This window comes from Drosophila miranda (genome assembly GCF_003369915.1).
Source record: "Drosophila miranda strain MSH22 chromosome Y unlocalized genomic scaffold, D.miranda_PacBio2.1 Contig_Y2_pilon, whole genome shotgun sequence".
NCBI lineage: Eukaryota > Metazoa > Arthropoda > Insecta > Diptera > Drosophilidae > Drosophila > Drosophila miranda.
Window position 1 is genome coordinate 29,220,128 of NW_022881614.1, and position 21,685 is coordinate 29,241,812.

Genomic DNA, 21,685 nt, shown 5'->3' on the forward strand with positions numbered 1-21,685 from the left:
CTTCTGTATCCTGTGGAGAAGAATTTTTCAACAGTGAATTCCATTGCCATACATATCGAAAGCGCTATTACAATGTTTGGAAAGGTATTTTGAAAGTATTTCGAAAATATGCCAGGCACTGATGTGTCACATCAGGCAGTTAATTTTGTACGATTTTTCCGGCCAGTTGCCGGCTACATTTCATTCATACTTGAATGAGTTCTTCGCAGAGTCTGTGCCTAAATTTAGAGTTGTATAAATTATTGCAAGAGTTTTCATAAATGGAAGGTGAGTGTAGAAAGTTTTTGTGGTGGAGAATATCCACTTGAAAATGTTTAAGAAAATGTCTGCGATCTATTTAAGTGATGGGCATTCTCGTGTATCTAAACCTCCTTTCACATCCGGCATTCAAAGACTGTACTCCAACCCCGTAAAGTATATGTAATCTGGGTCTATCTGTCCGTCTAGAGCTAGAGCAATCAAATTTTATATCCAGACTCCTGGGACGTCACACTGTTAAAAAGGTTGTTCGGAGCAGAACCCAGCCGATTAGCTGCTTGCCAAATAGCACCTAATTCTTGGCCCTCAGCCGCTTATTATACCCGATACTCAAAATGAGTATTGGGGTATATTAGATTTGTGGTTAAAGTGGATGTGCGTAACGTCCAGAAGGAATCGTTTCCGACCCCATAAAGTATATATATTCTTGATCAGCATCAATAGCCGAGTCGATTGAGCCATGTCTGTCTGTCCGTCTGTTCGTCTGTCCGTCCGTCCGTCTGTCCGTCTGTCCGTCCGTCCGTCTGTCCGTCTATCCGTCCCCTTCAGCGCCTAGTGCTCAAAGACTATAAGAGCTAGAGCAACGATGTTTTGGATCCAGACAGAAGTCTGCTGTCACTGCTACAAAAATATTTCAAAACTTCGCCCCGCCCACTTCCGCCCCCACAAAAGACGAAAATCTGTGGCATCCAAAATTTTAACGATACGAGAAAACCAAACACGCAGAATCGTAGAGAATGACTATATCTTTTAGACAACAGAATCTGAATTGGATCGTATTATTATTATTATTATTATTATTGATGCTGGCATCAAGAAAACAATTTCATTTTTTCTCGCCCTGTCTCTCTCTAACACACACGTAGTATAGGCGGCTTTGCTTAGAGTAAAACATTAGCGCCTAGATCTCAGAGACTATAAAAGGTAGAGCACCCAAATTTGGTATCCATACTCCTAATATATCGGACCGAGACGAGTTTGTTTCAAAATTTCGCCACACCCCCTTCCGCCCCCGCAATGGACGAAAATCTGGGAATATTCACAAATCTCAGAGACAATTAACGATAGAGTAACCAAATTTGGTATCCGCACTCCTGTTAGATCTCACTATAAAACGTATATCTCAAAATTTCGCCTCACGCCCTTCCGCCCACACAAAGGACGAAAATCGGTTGCATCCACAATATTGCACATTCGAGAAAACTAAAAACGCAGAATCATAGATAATGACCATATCTATCAGATTCCTGAATCTGGATCAGATGGGATCATTTTTATAGCCAATAGGAACAAATCAATTTGCAGTTGTTACGCAGCGCCTGACGTTACGCTCAGACTGTTTTTCTGTCTCTCTCGCACGCACTCTTTGTCGTGTCGTTTAATATTAGCGGCGTCTGCCGGAGGAGAGCCATACTGACTTAGTATCGGGTATAACTGTAGAGTTGCGGTGTTCGCAGCAACTCACAACGTTCCCTCTCGTTTTGTTTGTTACTTATGTCTATGTCACTCATTTTTTTGTTAAAGCTTTGCGCGTGCTTGCCCTGCTAAACGCTCTCAGCCAGCTCGCTCTTCGCTATCTCCGCTTTGCGTCTGCCTACCGACGTCAGCCGAGCGAAGATGCGCTCAGCGATCGGAGCGGCAATGTAAAGGGCAGGCAAGCCACACTTGCAATTTGGAAGCCACGCATTAAAGAACATTTGTAATTTTATTTCTGCGCCGAGTTTTATTTCATTCGAAATAATCAGTCGGCCGATTGGGGATAAAAAACATTATCTCCACATAAAATTTGGTGACCCCGACGTGATCTCTGAGTTGCACTGTCAATTAATAATCATTCGCGATCGACATTCGTTAGCCTTAGCAAATTTTCGGCGGTTAAGCACAATTCGGTGCTAAAACATACTTACATACACCTACATACACGCATTACTGGCTATTAATTTCTCTGTCGCGACAATTCGGTCAGTGCAGTGCAGCGAACTCAGTAATACACACAAGCGGAGTACAAAGCGGAATCGGACAGCTCGCACAGCTAAAGGCATTAGCTGTAATCCCTTTGCTTTCGGTTCCCACGTTTATACGTATACAGGGTGTCTTTTTCGGTCGTGCTGAGTGACTCTTTTAAAACCTCAACATGGCAGCACCTGAGCCTACCAATGTCGCGAACGCAGCAATGCCGAGTGATGTAGATTTCTACAAGCACAAGGCCGAGTCCATCGCGCGCCAACTAAAGGCCATGGATCGCTTTCTCACCAAGGAAGAGCTTGCCGAGTTAGATGAGGCAGAACTTCAAGCTCGCTTAGAGCAAATCGAGCGAATGAATGCGGATTTCGATGCCGCTCAAACGAGCCTTGAAAGTCTGGATTTCCTGCAGTTAGCCCATGATGCCCGGCTGGACTTTTCGAATGTTTATGTCAAGGTTAGGTCCAGGCTGTCGCGGGAGTTGATGGCTGCTCGCACGGTAAATGTTGCCAATTCAACGGCTCGGCATACTCTCGAGGGGAATTCGTCGTTGTTCGCCTATAATAGTATAGGCCGTTCTCGAATGCCCGAGTTGCAGCTTCCGCGATTCGGTGGGAACTACATGGATTGGCCAGAATTCCACTCGATGTTCTCGACAATGGTGCACAAAGACCATCGTATACCAATCATCGAAAAATTCCAATATCTTCGTGGATGTCTTGATGGTGCTGCGCTGGATACGATTCGTTCCTTGGAATTTTCTGAGGAGAATTACGACAAGGCGTTGAATTTACTAATGTTGCGATTCGATAATAAACTGTTACATTTTCAGGCACACGTCAAGGTTATTTTCGGGCTGCCCCCTCGAGTCAGAAATCTCTGCCTAGCCAAAACGTGCTGCTAGCTACCGCAATCGCATATGTCAGGGGCCGTTTTGGATCGCTTATTCCATGTCATGCCATTTTAGATTCCGCTTCTCAGGTTAACTTTATAACATCGAGACTCGCCAATAAGCTGCAGTTAGATCCTCACCCGTCTCACGTTCAAATCGCCGGTATTGGAGAGTCAATTCTACCATCCAGCAAGGCTGTAGACATCGTCCTGCAATCTCAAGACGAAAGCTATCACGGTTTCCTCTCTGGCCAATGCCAAATAATCTAAAACTGGCTGATCCTAATTTCGCCAAGCCCTAGCGTGTCGATCTGTTGATAGGTGCTGGTTTGTTCTTCGAATTAATGTGCGTTGTACAGATTCGACTGTCAGACCAATTGCCAACATTGCAGAAGACGAAACTTGGCTGGATAGTGTCAGGAAGTAATAAAAACTCTGAGAAAGCCCGTGCGGCGCTAGCAGATGTTGAAGATCCCCCTGTCATCTCCGCTTGCGAGACTAATTTGTGCGATATTGTAAGGCGGTTTTGGGAAGTCGATGGAGATTATTCGCCCTCATCAATTTCGGAGGAAGATGTTCATTGCGAACAGCATTTCGTCACAAACTGCATTCGCCTAGATTCCGGAGCTTACTCCGTGCGTTTGCCAACCAAATTCAGTCTAGAGGAATTAGGAGAATCGTATCAGCAGGCGCTACATAGATTTCTCAATTTGGAGAGGAAGCTAGCAAAAAATGCACAGCTTAAGGCAAAATATATGGAGTTTCTCCAGGAGTGACGTGATTTAGGACACATGTCGCCAGCTTCGCGGCAGTCAGACCTCCCGCAGTACTTCTTGCCTCACCATTGCGTCCACAAGCAGGATAGTACAACCACCAAATTACGCGTAGTGTTCGATGGATCTGCCAAAACAGCTTCTGGAGTATCACTGAATGATGCGCTAATGGCTGGACCCACCATCCAACCTAAAATTCTGATAACTCTGCTTCGTTTACGCTTTTTATACCCGATACTCAAAATGAGTATTGGGGTATATTAGATTTGTGGTAAAAGTGGATGTGTGTAACGTCCAGAAGGAATCGTTTCCGACCCCATAAAGTATACATATTCTTGATCAGCATCAATAGCCGAGTCGATTGAGCCATGTCTGTCTGTCCGTCTGTCCGTCCCTATTAGCGCCTAGTGCTCAAAGACTATAAGAGCTAGAGCAACGATGTTTTGGATCCAGACTTCTGTGATATGTCACTGCTACAAAAATATTCCAAAACTTCGCCCCGCTCACTTCCGCCTCCACAAAGGACGAAAATCTGTGGCATCCACAATTTTAAAGATACGAGAAAACCAAAAACGCAGAATCGTAGAGAATGCCCATATCTTTTAGACTGCAGAATTTAAATTCGATCGTATTATTATTATAGCCAGCAGCAAGAAAACAATTTCATTTTTTCTCGCCCTGTCTCTCTCTAACACACACGTAGCATAGCCGGCTTTGCTTAGAGTAAAACATTAGCGCCTAGATCTCAGAGACTATAATAGCTAGAGCAACCAAATTTGGTATCCACACTCCTAGTATATCGGACCGAGACGAGTTTGTTTCAAAATTTCGCCACACCACCTTCCGCCCCCGCAAAGGATGAAAATCTGGGGATATTCACAAATCTCAGAGACTATTAAGGCTAGAGTAACCAAATTTGGTATCCGCACTCCTGTTAGATCTCACTATAAAACGTATATCTCAAAATTTCGCCCCACCCCCTTCCGCCCCCCCCCCCCCCCCCCCCCCAAAGGACGAAAATTTGTGGAATCCACAATTTTGAAGATACGAGAAAACTAAAAACGCAGAATCATAGATCTGGATCAGATCAGATCATTTTTATAGCCGAAAGGAACAAATCAATTTGCACTGGCTACGCAGCGCCCGACGTCACGCTCAGACTGATTTTCTGTCTCTCTCGCACGCACTCTTTGTCGTTTCGTTCAATATTAGCGGCGTCTGCCGGAGGAGAGCCATACTGACTTAGTATCGGGTATAACTGTAGAGTTGCGGTGTCCGCTGCAACTCACAACGTTCCCCCTCGTTTAAAGTCGCCTTGTGTGGCGATATCTGCAAAATGTACAGCTGTGTACGCGTTTCCCATCCCGATACGCACGTGCAGTGCATCCTATGGCGCAATGACTGAAGTAACCCACCACGGACAATCTTCTGTTTAGCTTCGCTCACGTCGGAGCCGCTGCAGGCCCAATATCGAAGCGTTCGGTCCTGTCTACACTAGCTAGGTTCTACGATCCTCTAGGGCTCATCTCTCCCATCATCACAAAAGCTAAAATATTTATGCAGTCGCTATGGAACGAAAGCCTAAAGTTGAATTGGGACGAAAGCCTGCCCCAGGATCTACATACGACTTGGATTGAGCTGACTTCGCAGTTGTCGATGGTTGAAAACTTTAAGTTTCCACGTTACGTGCTTCGGCAGCAAGCCAGATTAGAAATGCACGCGTTTTGTGATGCGAGCCAAGCAGCATATGGCGCCTGTGTATACATGCGTTCGGAAGCTCTTGGCATTGTGCAAAGTCATCTCTTATGCTCTAAATCCAGAGTCGCGCCCTTGAAAAGTATCACTATCCCCAAGCTTGAGCTATCCGCTGCCCTCGTATTAGCCGAACTAGTGTCCACCATAGTTAAGGGATTATCAGCTCCATGCCAAATACATTGCTGGTCGGATTCGTCCATAGCCCTTGCCTGGATTCGATAATCACCATTGAATTTTAATATATTTGTTTCTAATCGAGTTCAGCGGATTCAGGAGCTCACCGCTGGAATGACTTGGCATCACGTGCCCACAAAGTTGAATCCTGCCGACATCATATCACGTGGATCCACGCCCGCTGAACTAATGGATAGCAGCCTTTGGATCTCTGGACCACCATTCTTGCGTCTTGAGAGCTCAGAGTGGCCTGCAGGCTTGCAATTGCCGACCGATGTACCAGAACGTCGTCATGCAGTATTGGTTGTTTCAAACGAAAGGGATGTATCGTACGATTGCAAATTTCAAAACTCATTCGGATCCATGCAGCGCGTCTTTGCTTACATATATCGATTCTACATTCTCAAGGACAAAGGCATAGCGCGGTCGAAGGGTCAACTTACCGTAATCGACATCAAAAATGGTACGCATTTGCTCATAAGGGCAATACAGCAGCAACAATTTTCGGAAGAGATAAGGGCCCTCGCCAGAAAACAGGCCCTACCGCCAAAAAGCACGATGGCCTCACTGAATCCATTTCTGGATAGCTTTGGATTGCTGCGGGTTGGAGGCCGCCTCCAAAATGCCGAATTGGACTACGAGGCGAAGCACCCGATCCTGCTTCCTAAGGGACATCCTGTCACTGTCTCTATTATTATCTTCTTTCACGAAAGGTTTCTCCACGCAGGAGCTCAAGGATTGCTCGGACTGCTTCGGCAAAAATTCTGGCCTGTTAGTGGACGCAAATATGTTGCGGGAATCATTCGCAAATGTGTTAGATGCTTTCGTTTGAAGCCAGTGCTGAGGGAACATATCCAGCATTCCACACAACGGGCGTTGATTTTTGCGGACCCTTTTATCACAAGTCGGAAGTCAGAAGCAGGCCTCCTATCAAATGTTACATCGCTGTCTTCGTATGCTTTAGCACCAAAGCAACTCATTTGGAAGTCGTTCGGGATCTATCTACATAATCCTTTCTGGCAGCATTAAGGCGTTTTATAAGTCTACGAATCATCTGGTCAGACAACGCTACAAATTTTGTAGGAGCAAAAAATGAGCTTTTGGAGTTTCGGCAAATGCTCCTCAGCGATCCTCATACGACGGCTGTGTCACATCTCTGCGTTTCTAGTGGAATCAATTGGAAATTCATCCCCCCTCGCTCACCTCATTTTGGGGGTTTGTGTGAGGCGGCTGTTAAAGCAGCTAAATATCATTTTCATCGCATCGTCGGGACCTACATCTTTACTCTTGATGAAATTCAGACCTTGGCTTGTGAAATCTCTGCTTTGTTAAATTCCCTTCCGCTTTATGCAATTACAGAAAGTCCCGATGATCTAGATGTGCTCACGCCAAACCACTTTCTCAATGGAGCCCCGAAAGCTGCATTCGACGAGCCAGATGTGACGCATCTCCGGGTCAACCTACTTAGTCGATGGCAGCGGCTGTGTCAAATGAAGCAGGCGTTTTGGAGAAAATGGAGCACGGCGTATCTTTCGATTCTTCAGGAGCGGAGCAAGTGATGACCGCATCGTCTCCAAACATCAAGCCATGAGCGCTCGTCATGATCTAGGAGGAAACGCTGCCACCATTAAGGTGGACGCTTGGCCGCATTGAGAGCGTCATCCCAGGAAAAGATGGAACCATCAGAGTAGCCGTCATCCGCACTCAAAGAGGCCTTTTCAAGAGGGACGTTGGAAAAATAGCGGTTCTGCCCCTTCAGGATGGATCTGTTGAAAGCCCTTGCCTTCCAACGGGGGGTGAATGTTCGGAGCAGAACCCAGCCGATTAGCTGCTTGCCAAATAGCACCTAATTCTTGGCCCTCAGCCGCTTATTTTGTTTGTTACTTATGTCTATGTCACTCATTTGTTTGTTAAAGCTTTGCGCGTGCTTGCCCTGCTAAACGCTCTCTGCCAGCTCGCTCTTCGCTATCTCCGCTTTGCGTCTGCCTACCGACATCAGCCGAGCGAAGCTGCGCTCAGCGATCGGAGCGGCAATGTAAAGGGCAGGCAAGCCACACTTGCAATTTGGATGTCACTCATTAAAGAACATATCGTAACTATACCCGATACTCAAAACGAGGGGGAACGTTGTGAGTTGCAGCGGACACCGCAACTCTACAGTTATACCCGATACTAAGTCAGTAGGAGAGAGAGCCACTCCGGCAGACGCCGCTAATTTGAACGACACGACAAAGAGTGCGTGCGAGAGAGACAGAAAATCAGTCTGTGCGTGACGTCGGTGGCTGCGTAGCCAGTGCAAATTGATTTGTTCCTTTTGGCTATAAAAATGATCTGATCTGATCCAGATTCAGCAATCTGATAAATATGATCATTATCTATGATTCTGATTAGTTTTCTCGTATTCTCAATATTCTGGATGCAACAGATTTTCGTCCTTTGTGGGGCGGAAGTGGGTGGGGCGAAATTTTGAGATATACGTTTTAAAGTGAGATCTAACAGGAGTGCGGATACCAAATTTGGTTACTCTAGCCTTAATAGTCTCTGAGATTTGTGAATATCGCCAGATTTTCATCCTTTGCGGGGGCGGAAGGGGGTGGGGCGAAATTTTGAAACAAACTCGTCTCGGTCCGATATATTAGGAGTGCGGATACCAAATTTGGTTGCTCTAGCTTTTATAGTCTCTGAGATCTAGGCGCTAATGTTTTACTCTAAGCAAAGCCGGCTATGCTACGTGTGTGTTAGAGAGAGACACGGCGAGAAAAAATGAAATTCTTTTCTTGATGCTGGCTATAATAATAATACGATCTTATTCAAATTCTGCAGTCTAAAAGATATGGTCATTCTCTACGATTCTGCGTTTTTGGTTTTCTCGTATCTTTAAAATTGTGAATGCCACAGATTTTCGTCCTTTGTGGGGGCGGAAGTGAGCGGGGCGAAGTTTTGAAATATTTTTGTAGCAGTGACATATCACAGAAGTCTGAATCCAAAACATCGTTGCTCTAGCTCTTATAGTCTTTGAGCACTAGGCGCTAATAGGGACGGACAGACGGACAGACGGACGGACGGCAAGACGGACAGACAGACATGGCTCAATCGACTCGGCTATTGATGCTGATCAAGAATATATATACTTTATGGGGTCGGAACGATTCCTTCTGGACGTTACACACATCCACTTTTACCACAAATCTAATATACCCCAATACTCATTTTGAGTATCGGGTATAAAAATGAGTATTGGGGTATATTAGATTTGTGGTAAAAGGGGATGTGTGTAACGTCCAGAAGGAATCGTTTCCGACCCCATAAAGTATATATATTCTTGATCAGCATCAATAGCCGAGCCGATTGAGCCCTGTCTGTCTGTCCGTCCGTCCGTCTGTCCGTCTGCCCGTCCCCTTCAGCGCCTAGTGCTCAAAGACTATAAGAGCTAGAGCAACGTTGTTTTGGACCCAGACTTCTGTGATATGTCACTGCTACAAAAATATTTCAAAACTTCGCCCCGCCCACTTCCGCCCCCACAAAGGACGAAAATCTGTGGCATCCACATTTTTAAAGATACGATAAAGCCAAAAACGCAGAAGCGTAGAGGATGACTATATGTTCTAGAGTGCAAAATCTGAACCAGATCTTATAATTATTATAGCCAGAATCCCGAAAACAATTTCATTCTTTCTCGCTCTGTCTCTCTCTAACACACAGGTTTCATGGTCGGCTTTGCCAATTGCAAAATATGAGTTCAAGGATCTCAGAACCTATAAGAGCCAGAGCAACCAAATTTGGTATCCACACTCCTGTGATATCGGACCTTGACCGTTTCGTGTCCAAATTTCGCCACACCCCCTTTCGCCCCCGCAATGGACGAAAATCTGGGGCATCCACAAATCTCAGAGACTATTAAGGCTAGAGTAACCAAATTTGGTATCCGCACTTCTGTTAGATCTCCATATAAAACGTATATCTCAGAAATTCGCCCCACCCCCTTCCGCCCACACAAAGGACGAAAATCTGTTGCATCCACAATATTGCAGATTCGAGAAAACTAAAAACGCAGAATCATAGATAATGACCATATCTATCAGACTGCGGCCGATTGGGGATAAAAAACATTATCTCAACATAAAATTTGGTGACCCCGACGTGATCTCTGAGTTGCACTGTCAATTAATAATCATTCGCGATCGACATTCGTTAGCCTTAGCAAATTTTCGGCGGCTAAGCACAATTCGGTGCTAAAACATACTTACATACACCTACATACACGCATTGCTGGCTATTAATTTCTCTGTCGCGACAATTCGGTCAGTGCAGTGCAGCGAACTCACTAATACACACCAGCGGGGTACAAAGCGGAATCGGACAGCTCGCACAGCCGCACAGCTAAAGGCATTAGCTGTAATCCCTTTGCTTTCGGTTCCCACGTTTATACGTATACAGGGTGTCTTTTTCGGTCGTGCTGAGTGACTCTTTTAAAACCTCAACATGGCAGCACCTGAGCCTACCAATGTCGCGAACGCAGCAATGCCGAGTGATGTAGATTTCTACAAGCACAAGGCCGAGTCCATCGCGCGCCAACTAAAGGCCATGGATCGCTTTCTCACCAAGGAAGAGCTTGCCGAGTTAGATGAGGCAGAACTTCAAGCTCGCTTAGAGCAAATCGAGCGAATGAATGCGGATTTCGATGCCGCTCAAACGAGCCTTGAAAGTCTGGATTTCCTGCAGTTAGCCCATGATGCCCGGCTGGACTTTTCGAATGTTTATGTCAAGGTTAGGTCCAGGCTGTCGCGGGAGTTGATGGCTGCTCGCACGGTAAATGTTGCCAATTCAACGGCTCGGCATACTCTCGAGGGGAATTCGTCGTTGTTCGCCTATAATAGTATAGGCCGTTCTCGAATGCCCGAGTTGCAGCTTCGGTGGGAACTACATGGATTGGCCAGAATTCCACTCGATGTTCTCGACAATGGTGCACAAAGACCATCGTATACCAATCATCGAAAAATTCCAATATCTTCGTGGATGTCTTGATGGTGCTGCGCTGGATACGATTCGTTCCTTGGAATTTTCGGAGGAGAATTACGACAAGGCGTTGAATTTACTAATGTTGCGATTCGATAATAAACTGTTACATTTTCAGGCACACGTCAAGGCTATTTTCGGACTGCCCCCCTCGAGTCAGAAATCTCTGCCTAGCCAAAACGTGCTGCTAGCTACCGCAATCGCATATGTCAGGGGCCGTTTTGGATCGCTTATTCCATGTCATGCCATTTTAGATTCCGCTTCTCAGGTTAACTTTATAACATCGAGACTCGCCAATAAGCTGCAGTTAGATCCTCACCCGTCTCACGTTCAAATCGCCGGTATTGGAGAGTCAATTCTACCATCCAGCAAGGCTGTAGACATCGTCCTGCAATCTCAAGACGAAAGCTATCACGGTTTCCTCTCTGCAATTATCACCGCCTCAATCACAGGAATGCAGCCTAACTTCGGCCTAGACGCAAAGGATTGGCCAATGCCAAATAATCTAAAACTGGCTGATCCTAATTTCGCCAAGCCCCAGCGTGTCGATCTGTTGATAGGTGCTGGTTTGTTCTTCGAATTAATGTGCGTTGGACAGATTCGACTGTCAGACCAATTGCCAACATTGCAGAAGTCGAAACTTGGCTGGATAGTGTCAGGAAGTATTAAAAACTCTGAGAAAGCCCGTGCGGCGCTAGCAGCCGTTGAAGATCCCCCTGTCATCTCCGCTTGCGAGACTAATTTGTGCGATATTGTAAGTCGGTTTTGGGAAGTCGATGGAGATTATTCGCCCTCATCAATTTCGGAGGAAGATGTTCATTGCGAACAGCATTTCGTCACAAACGGCATTCGCCTAGAGTCCGGAGCTTACTCCGTGCGTTTGCCAACCAAATTCAGTCTAGAGGAATTAGGAGAATCGTATCAGCAGGCGCTACATAGATTTCTCAATTTGGAGAGGAAGCTAGCAAAAAATGCACAGCTTAAGGCAAAATATATGGAGTTTCTCCAGGAGTGACGTGATTTAGGACACATGTCGCCAGCTTCGCGGCAGTCAGACCTCCCGCAGTACTTCTTGCCTCACCATTGCGTCCACAAGCAGGATAGTACAACCACCAAATTACGCGTAGTGTTCGATGGATCTGCCAAAACAGCTTCTGGAGTATCACTGAATGATGCGCTAATGGCTGGACCCACCATCCAACCTAAAATTCTGATAACTCTGCTTCGTTTCTGCTTTTTATACCCGATACTCAAAATGAGTATTGGGTATATTAGATTTGTGGTAAAAGTGGATGTGTGTAACGTCCAGAAGGAGTCGTTTCCGACCCCATAAAGTATACATATTCTTGATCAGCATCAATAGCCGAGTCGATTGAGCCATGTCTGTCTGTCCGTCTGTCCGTCTGTCCTTCCCTATTAGCGCCTAGTGCTCAAAGACAACGATGTTTTGGATCCAGACTTCTGTGATATGTCACTGCTACAAAAATATTCCAAAACTTCGCCCCGCTCACTTCCGCCCCCACAAAGGACGAAAATCTGTGGCATCCACAATTTTAAAGATACGAGAAAACCAAAAACGCAGAATCGTAGAGAATGCCCATATCTTTTAGACTGCAGAATTTGAATTGGATCGTATTATTATTATAGCCTGCAGCAAGAAAACAATTTCATTTTTTCTCGCCCTGTCTCTCTCTAACACACACGTAGCATAGCCGGCTTTGCTTAGAGTAAAACATTAGCGCCTAGATCTCAGAGACTATAATAGCTAGAGCAACCAAATTTGGTATCCACACTCCTAGTATATCGGACCGAGACGAGTTTGTTTCAAAATTTCGCCACACCCCCTTCCGCCCCCGCAAAGGATGAAAATCTGGCGATATTCACAAATCTCAGAGACTATTAAGGCTAGAGTAACCAAATTTGGTATCCGCACTCCTGTTAGATCTCACTATAAAACGTATATCTCAAAATTTCGCCCCACCCCCTTCCGCCCCCCCAAAGGACGAAAATTTGTGGAATCCACAATTTTGAAGATACGAGAAAACTAAAAACGCAGAATCATAGATCTGGATCAGATCAGATCATTTTTATAGCCAAAAGGAACAAATCAATTTGCACTGGCTACGCAGCGCCCGACGTCACGCTCAGACTGATTTTCTGTCTCTCTCGCACGCACTCTTTGTCGTGTCGTTCTATATTAGCGGGGTCTGCCGGAGGAGAGCCATACTGACTTAGTATCGGGTATAACTGTAGAGTTGCGGTGTCCGCTGCAACTCACAGCGTTCCCCCTCGTTTAAAGTCGCCTTGTGTGGCGATATCTGCAAAATGTACAGCTGTGTACGCGTTTCCCATCCCGATACGCACGTGCAGTGCATCCTATGGCGCAATGACCCGAAGGAGGAGATTCAGGTGTTCAAGTTGGAGACTGTTACTTACGGAACCAAACCTGCCGCTTTCTTAGCAATTCGTGCTATGCATCAATTGGCAAATGATGAAGAGTTGCGTTTTCCGCTTGGCGCTGATGTTGTTCGAAGAGATTTCTATGTCGATGATCTCATATCTGGAGGGGACAGCATTGATTCTGTCGTCAAGATTCGTCAGCAGGTAAAGGAGCTACTTTCGAAAGGATGTTTTCCCATACGTAAATGGTGTTCCAATGAACCCGCTGCTTTGGAAGGCGTATCGGAGGCGGATCGCGAAATGTTCCTTACCTTTCATGACGGGACTGAAGTAACCAAGGCGCTTGGTCTAGTTTGGGATCCCACCACGGACAATCTTCTGTTTAGGAGCCGCTGCAGGCCCAATATCGAAGCGTTCGGTCCTGTCTACACTAGCTAGGTTCTACGATCCTCTAGGGCTCATCTCTCCCATCATCACAAAAGCTAAAATATTTATGCAGTCGCTATGGAACGAAAGCCTAAAGTTGAATTGGGACGAAAGCCTGCCCCAGGATCTACATACGACTTGGATTGAGCTGACTTCGCAGTTGTCGATGGTTGAAAACTTTAAGTTTCCACGTTACGTGCTTCGGCAGCAAGCCAGATTAGAAATGCACGCGTTTTGTGATGCGAGCCAAGCAGCATATGGCGCCTGTGTATACATGCGTTCGGAAGCTCTTGGCATTGTGCAAAGTCATCTCTTATGCTCTAAATCCAGAGTCGCGCCCTTGAAAAGTATCACTATCCCCAAGCTTGAGCTATCCGCTGCCCTCGTATTAGCCGAACTAGTGTCCACCATAGTTAAGGGATTATCAGCTCCATGCCAAATACATTGCTGGTCGGATTCGTCCATAGCCCTTGCCTGGATTCGATAATCACCATTGAATTTTAATATATTTGTTTCTAATCGAGTTCAGCGGATTCAGGAGCTCACCGCTGGAATGACTTGGCATCACGTGCCCACAAAGTTGAATCCTGCCGACATCATATCACGTGGATCCACGCCCGCTGAACTAATGGATAGCAGCCTTTGGATCTCTGGACCACCATTCTTGCGTCTTGAGAGCTCAGAGTGGCCTGCAGGCTTGCAATTGCCGACCGATGTACCAGAACGTCGTCATGCAGTATTGGTTGTTTCAAACGAAAGGGATGTATCGTACGATTGCAAATTTCAAAACTCATTCGGATCCATGCAGCGCGTCTTTGCTTACATATATCGATTCTACATTCTCAAGGACAAAGGCATAGCGCGGTCGACTTACCGTAATCGACATCAAAAATGGTACGCATTTGCTCATAAGGGCAATACAGCAGCAACAATTTTCGGAAAAGCCAAAAAGCACGATGGCCTCACTGAATCCATTTCTGGATAGCTTTGGATTGCTGCGGGTTGGAGGCCGCCTCCAAAATGCCGAATTGGACTACGAGGCGAAGCACCCGATCCTGCTTCCTAAGGGACATCCTGTCACTGTCTCTATTATTATCTTCTTTCACGAAAGGTTTCTCCACGCAGGAGCTCAAGGATTGCTCGGACTGCTTCGGCAAAAATTCTGGCCTATTAGTGGACGCAAATATGTTGCGGGAATCATTCGCAAATGTGTTAGATGCTTTCGTTTGAAGCCAGTGCTGAGGGAACATATCCAGCATTCCACACAACGGGCGTTGATTTTTGCGGACCCTTTTATCACAAGTCGGAAGTCAGAAGCAGGCCTCCTATCAAATGTTACATCGCTGTCTTCGTATGCTTTAGCACCAAAGCAACTCATTTGGAAGTCGTTCGGGATCTATCTACATAATCCTTTCTGGCAGCATTAAGGCGTTTTATAAGTCTACGAATCATCTGGTCAGACAACGCTACAAATTTTGTAGGAGCAAAAAATTAGCTTTTGGAGCTTCGGCAAATGCTCCTCAGCGATCCTCATACGACGGCTGCTTTTCTAGTGGAATCAATTGGAAATTCATCCCCCCTCGCTCACCTCATTTTGGGGATTTGTGGGAGGCGGCTGTTAAAGCAGCTAAATATCATTTTCATCGCATCGTCGGGACCTACATCTTTACTCTTGATGAAATTCAGACCTTGGCTTGTGAAATCTCTGCTTTGTTAAATTCCCTTCCGCTTTATGCAATTACAGAAAGTCCCGATGATCTAGATGTGCTCACGCCAAACCCCTTTCTCAATGGAGCCCCGAAAGCTGCATTCGACGAGCCAGATGTGACGCATCTCCGGGTCAACCTACTCAGTCGATGGCAGCGGCTGTGTCAAATGAAGCAGGCGTTTTGGAGAAAATGGAGCACGGCGTATCTTTCGATTCTTCAGGAGCGGAGCAAGTGATGACCGCATCGTCTCCAAACATCAAGCCAGGAGCGCTCGTCATGATCTAGGAGGAAACGCTGCCACCATTAAGGTGGACGCTTGGCCGCATTGAGAGCGTCATCCCAGGAAAAGATGGAACCATCAGAGTAGCCGTCATCCGCACTCAAAGAGGCCTTTTCAAGAGGGCCGTTGGAAAAATAGCGGTTCTGCCCCTTCAGGATGGATCTGTTGAAAGCCCTTGCCTTCCAACGGGGGGTGAATGTTCGGAGCAGAACCCAGCCGATTAGCTGCTTACCAAATAGCACCTAATTCTTGGCCCTCAGCCGCTTATTTTGTTTGTTACTTATGTCTGTCACTCATTTGTTTGTTAAAGCTTTGCGCGTGCTTTCCCTGCTAAACGCTCTCTGCCAGCTCGCTCTTCGCTATCTCCGCTTTGCGTCTGCCTACCGACATCAGCCGAGCGAAGCTGCGCTCAGCGATCGGAGCGGCAATGTAAAGGGCAGGCAAGCCACACTTGCAATTTGGATGTCACGCATTAAAGAACATATCGTAATTATACCCGATACTCAAAACGAGGGGGAACGTTGTGAGTTGCAGCGGACACCGCAACTCTACAGTTATACCCGATACTAAGTCAGTAGGAGAGAGAGCCACTCCGGCAGACGCCGCTAATTTGAACGACACGACAAAGAGTGCGTGCGAGAGAGACAGAAAATCAGTCTGAGCGTGACGTCGGGGGCTGCGTAGCCAGTGCAAATTGATTTGTTCCTTTTGGCTATAAAAATGATCTGATCTGATCCAGATTCAGCAATCTGATAAATATGATCATTATCTATGATTCTGATTAGTTTTCTCGTATTCTCAATATTCTGGATGCAACAGATTTTCGTCCTTTGTGGGGGCGGAAGTGGGTGGGGCGAAATTTTGAGATATACGTTTTAAAGTGAGATCTAACAGGAGTGCGGATACCAAATTTGGTTACTCTAGCCTTAATAGTCTCTGAGATTTGTGAATATCGCCAGATTTTCATCCTTTGCGGGGGCGGAAGGGGGTGGGGCGAAATTTTGAAACAAACTCGTCTCGGTCCGATATATTAGGAGTGTGGATACCAAATTTGGTTGCTCTAGCTTTTATAGTCTCTGAGATCTAGGCGCTAATGTTTTACTCTAAGCAAAGCCGGCTATGCTACGTGTGTGTTAGAGAGAGACGGCGAGAAAAAATGAAATTGTTTTCTTGATGCTGGCTATAATAATGATACGATCCAATTCAGATTTCGCAGTCTTAAAGATATGGTCATTCTCTACAATTCTACGTTTTTGGTTTTCTCATATCTTTAAAATTGTGGATGCCACAGATTTTCGTCCTTTGTGGGGGCGGAAGTGGGCGGGGCGAAGTTTTGAAATATTTTTGTAGCAGTGACATATCACAGAAGTCTGGATCCAAAACATCGTTGCTCTAGCTCTTATAGTCTTTGAGCACTAGGCGCTGAAGGGGACGGACAGACGGACGGACGGACAGACAGACAGGGCTCAATCGACTCGGCTATTGATGCTGATTAAGAATATATATACTTTATGGGGTCGGAAACGATTCCTTCTGGACGTTACACACATCCACTTTTACCACAAATCTAATATAGCCCAATACTCATTTTGAGTATCGGGTATAAAAAACGTGTGTGTGCTGTAGTTGTTGTCGTTGTTGTGCCTCGTTTTTCAGGTTATTTATGTTTGCCATGTGGCGTTAGTCAAGTTTTTGCATTTGAAACAGACGCGCTCGGAAGCATTATGACTTAATTCTTATATGGCGCTCAGACATGATATGTATACATAATCCCATCCACAGGAGCGTAGATTCCCTTGTGCTTGGTCCGGGTCTTTGCAAACACTTCCAATTACATTTATTTATTCGACCAATTATTGTTCAATCAAACGATGCGGCTGACTGCGACAAGTGCAGTGCAGTCTAGATTCCCAATTAAATCAAGCTTAATTAAAAATGTCTTGACATGGCATAAATCTCAGGGGAGTCGCCCACCTGTGCGCTTGACTGGATGGTAGATGGTGGATGGGGAACGAAAGCATATGTCAGCAGCTGTTTCGCTTTTGGGGCTGCTGCCTCCAACTACAAGCACAGTATTTGCACAAGAAATATAGCAAATGTCAGGATGTGTGTTTGCACAGACCCCACATATACCCACACATACGGACACACTCACTGTCACACACGCAGGAACACTCACACAAAGCAACAACAAAGAAAATTGCTTTAGTAAATCCTAAGGAAAATAAACACAGAATACAACTTGAGTACCAGAGCAAACAAACCCCCACACCACCCGAAGGAACACACATCAAATGGGAGTCGAAGGTGCGCCCAGGTGGGCTTTGGGTTGGGGGTTGGGTCCGCCTATGGCACCCCTATATGCTGTTTCTTGGGTGGGCGCCACATTTGCAAAAGTCAAAAAGGGTTAAGGCAAAGCCGAGCGCCAAACCGGATCCCCAAGTGTTTATTATGTATGGGTGTGAATGAGCTGCTCCTCTTCTCCTGCTCCACTGTGCTTCTCTTCGCTGAGCTCTTACGGGCGGGAGTCGTCCTCTCATATTGCGCTGCCTTATGTATGACACTTGAACATGCAAAGCTTGCCAAGATGATTTATATTAGCCATGATTTCTAGCAATTTTTAGCACTCCACTCGTCGTGCCCCTTTCCCCTCTTGTCTTTCTCTGACGGTGTCGGAGGTGTTGATTGTTGTTGAAATTTCTGCCGCACCTGCAGCTGACGAGAACACTGCGAGAGAAGGTGGAATGCGGGTCCCCAGCTACCGGAGTCAGAGAGTGCCACATGACATATTTCGGGCGATGATAATAAAAACTTATTTCGCTTGGGCGAAAGACGGAGTGATTACATGGAAGACATTGTGTGCGAGTAAGCTCCATTAGAGCAGCGAACGGGTTGAGTGGAATGCAAATGTGCGGGCGTGCGCATAATAATGCCAAGAAGGTCCTGCTCAGCCCCCTGCTTATCGGATGAATTTGGTTTACTTCACTGCCAGCAGTCTCTAATCAGAAGATCCCGAAGGTAACACTCATAACCATGGCAAAGGCGGGCGATAGCCAGGCCGTGTAAATAATGCGCGTGCGAATGGCAGTAAAAACAATTATAGGCCACAAAGCAAAGATGGTTGAGGGAAGTGCTGGCCCACGCTACGTACTGCGGGCAGTCAGTAGAGACACGAAGGGAAGAAGGCTGTGGCTGGGGTGCGGTTGATGGTCTCTGAACAGCCACTCACACACACACACAGAAGCACTTGGGCTTCAAGGCAAATCGGAGAGCCCTTAGAGACGCCATTAGAAGCAGCAAGGCCAAATGCTTCCAGCAGCTCTGTGAGGCGGCAGATGCAGAACCCTTCGGAGGGGCATACAAGCTGGTCATGGGAAAGCTCTGTAGGCAACCCACCCCCAAGTGCCCTGTCCTGCTGAGGGAAATAGTCTGCGCACTCTTCCCCCGGCAACCACCACTCCAGGAGGCAGACAGCGTCGAGGATCAGGCACAGGCGGCCACCACCACCTTCTCGGTGAAGGAGGTGCAGGAGGTCACTGCCAAACTGAATAACGGCAAGGCGGCAGGACCCGACGGAATCCCCAACGCGGCCCTGAAATGCTAGGTCAGTGCCCACCCAGAGCTATTCGCACGGATGTACAACCAGTGCATCCAGGAGCGGTACGTACCACTAGCATGGAAACGCCAGAGACTTGCCCTGGTACCCAAGCCAGGCAAGGACCTAAGCGACCCATCGGCATACCGACCACTATGCATGCTAGATGGTGTGGGCAAGATATTCGAGAGGCTGGTATGCAACCGACTTGAGGCCGAGCTGACGCAACGGAATGGCCTCTCCACCTTCCAGTTCGGATTCAGGAAGCAGAGGAGCACCATCGACGCCATCCAGATGGTTACGAGCTTGGCCAGAGAAGCCATTGCAGGAACGCGATGGGCAGGAGGCTCGAAGGAGTACTGCCTAGTGTGCACGCTAGACGTGCGGAACGCATTCAACTCGGCCAGCTGGAAGAGCATCCTCGATGCACTGGCGAGGAGAGGCACACCCCAATACCTCATCCGGACGCTCCGAAGTTATTTCACGGACCGCGTATTGCTGTACGACACGGAGGATGGAGCGAAGCAGCACATAATCACCGGTGGCGTTCCACAGGGTTCGGTCCTAGGGCCGATCCTGTGGAATGCGATGTACGACGACATCCTGCGTCTGGAACTACCGGAAGGCTGCACGCTAGTGGGCTTTGCGGACGACATCGCGCTAGTGACGGTAGCAAAGCACATCAGCGGAGCAGAGCAGAGATGCAACGCAGCAGTGGGAAAAATAACATCATGGCTCACAGCGAACGGACTGTCCCTAGCGGAGAAGAAAACGGAGGCTGTGCTCATAAGTAGCAGGAAGGTGGTCGAACAGGCGTGCGTGATGGCTGGTAGCACTGCCATCAGGACCAAGCCCGCCCTAAAATATTTAGGGGTAGTACTCGACCAGCGACTTACATTCAAGGCGCACCTGGAGTACGCAAGCGCGAAGGCAGCCACAGCAACAGCGGCCATCAGTAGGATGATGGCCAACACTGGAGGGCGAAGACAACGCAGCAGACAGCTCATCGCCGGAGCTGTCACCTCCATAATCCTATATGGATCGGTTGTGTGGGCACCAGCAATGAGGGTGCCGTCATACAGCAGGGACAGCAGAGGCGCATACAGACGCTGCGCCCTCAGGGTTGCATGCTGCTTCCGGAAGGTGTCAGAGGACGCCGCACTTGTGGTGGCAGGCATGGTCCCGCTGCAGAGCGGCATGGCAGTCAGTAGCGAACGCCGCGAGGGCACTATAGCACGTTGGCAACGGCGATGGGACCAAGCCGAGAATGGAAGATGGACGAGACGGCTAATCCCCCAGCTGAGACCATGGATGCAGCGGAAGAGAGGCCAGATTGACCACTACCTTGGACAACTGCTAACAGGGCATGGCTGCTTCAAGAAATACCTATACCGCTTCAAGCACGCCGATGACCCGTACTGCAGCTGTTGCGGGCCAGGAGTAGATGAAGACGCGGAGCACGTCTTCTTTTCCTGTCCCCGCTTTCGTCGGGAACGAGAGATGCTAGGAGAGGCGAGCCTAGGAGTAAGCGTAGACCCCCTCACCGAGCGGATGGTAGCCGACGAGCAGACGTGGCACGCGGCTGCCAATATGGCAGCAAGCGTCATAAGGGAGCTGCGTAGGCTGGAGCGATGCCGAACCAACTAGAGCCATAGAAGACACCAAGCTCCGCACCGCGAAGTAATGCCTAGCGGCAGTCCCGCGGGAGTGGACCTACCCTCAACATTCCCATTCCAACAACCCATCCCCCCCCCCCCCCACCACCCACTATTGTTAATATTGTTTTCCCAATAAAAAAAAAAAAAAAAAAAAGAAGCACTTGGGCTATCAAATTAAGTAATTGCATAATTGTTTCACTAGCATTTTACTATGCCCCCGGGTGGCCGGTGGCTCCGAGAAATCCACAACCGCACGGACGGCCAGCTAGCCAGAGAGCCGAGCACCACCCACTTGCCAGCCCTCCCTTTGAGTTGGCTTTTTATGTGTGTGCCAAGTTTTCTTTTATTTGCCTTTTGGTCGATGGCTAATCCCCTCCTGCCTGCTGCTACGTGCCTGTCTTTGAGTTTTCGTGGATCCCCGACTCCGACTTCGCCCCGTACACGGTCGCTCATAAATCAGCGTAAAATCGTCGAGGGCTTAGTCCGGGAGCCTCGTAGTTTCTAATTGTTTTGTTATAGACACATATCCGTGAGGTTTGGCGGCCAAGTCGAATGCCGAATGCAAAATGCAAATGCCGCCAGACCGCAAATGTTGTAAACACCCGCCCGCGATGGAAGCTCCTTAGACACTTGAATGCATAGCAGAAGTGGGGCACACGGACAGTTGCGCTTGGTGGCCAGCATTTCGGTTAGGCAACATTGTGGCCCGCCGGCAACTGAAACTGCCCTAACACGGCCCTCCGTGATAAGGCCAACAGAGCGGTCAAATGCGGTGCTAGCATTATTAC

The 21,685-nt window shown here is 47.4% G+C and overlaps 1 protein-coding gene across 1 annotated transcript in view; it reads left to right on the top strand.

Annotated features, from left to right (window-relative positions):
• The first annotated feature begins 106 nt into the window (after positions 1-106).
• LOC117193491 overlaps positions 107-21,685 on the top strand; it is a 29,539-nt gene continuing 7,960 nt past the window's right edge. The window contains exon 1 of the mRNA XM_033398243.1: positions 107-267. Coding sequence (XP_033254134.1) covers positions 261-267 — 7 coding nt within the window. The 5' untranslated portion in view covers positions 107-260. The remainder of the gene's footprint in view (positions 268-21,685) is intronic.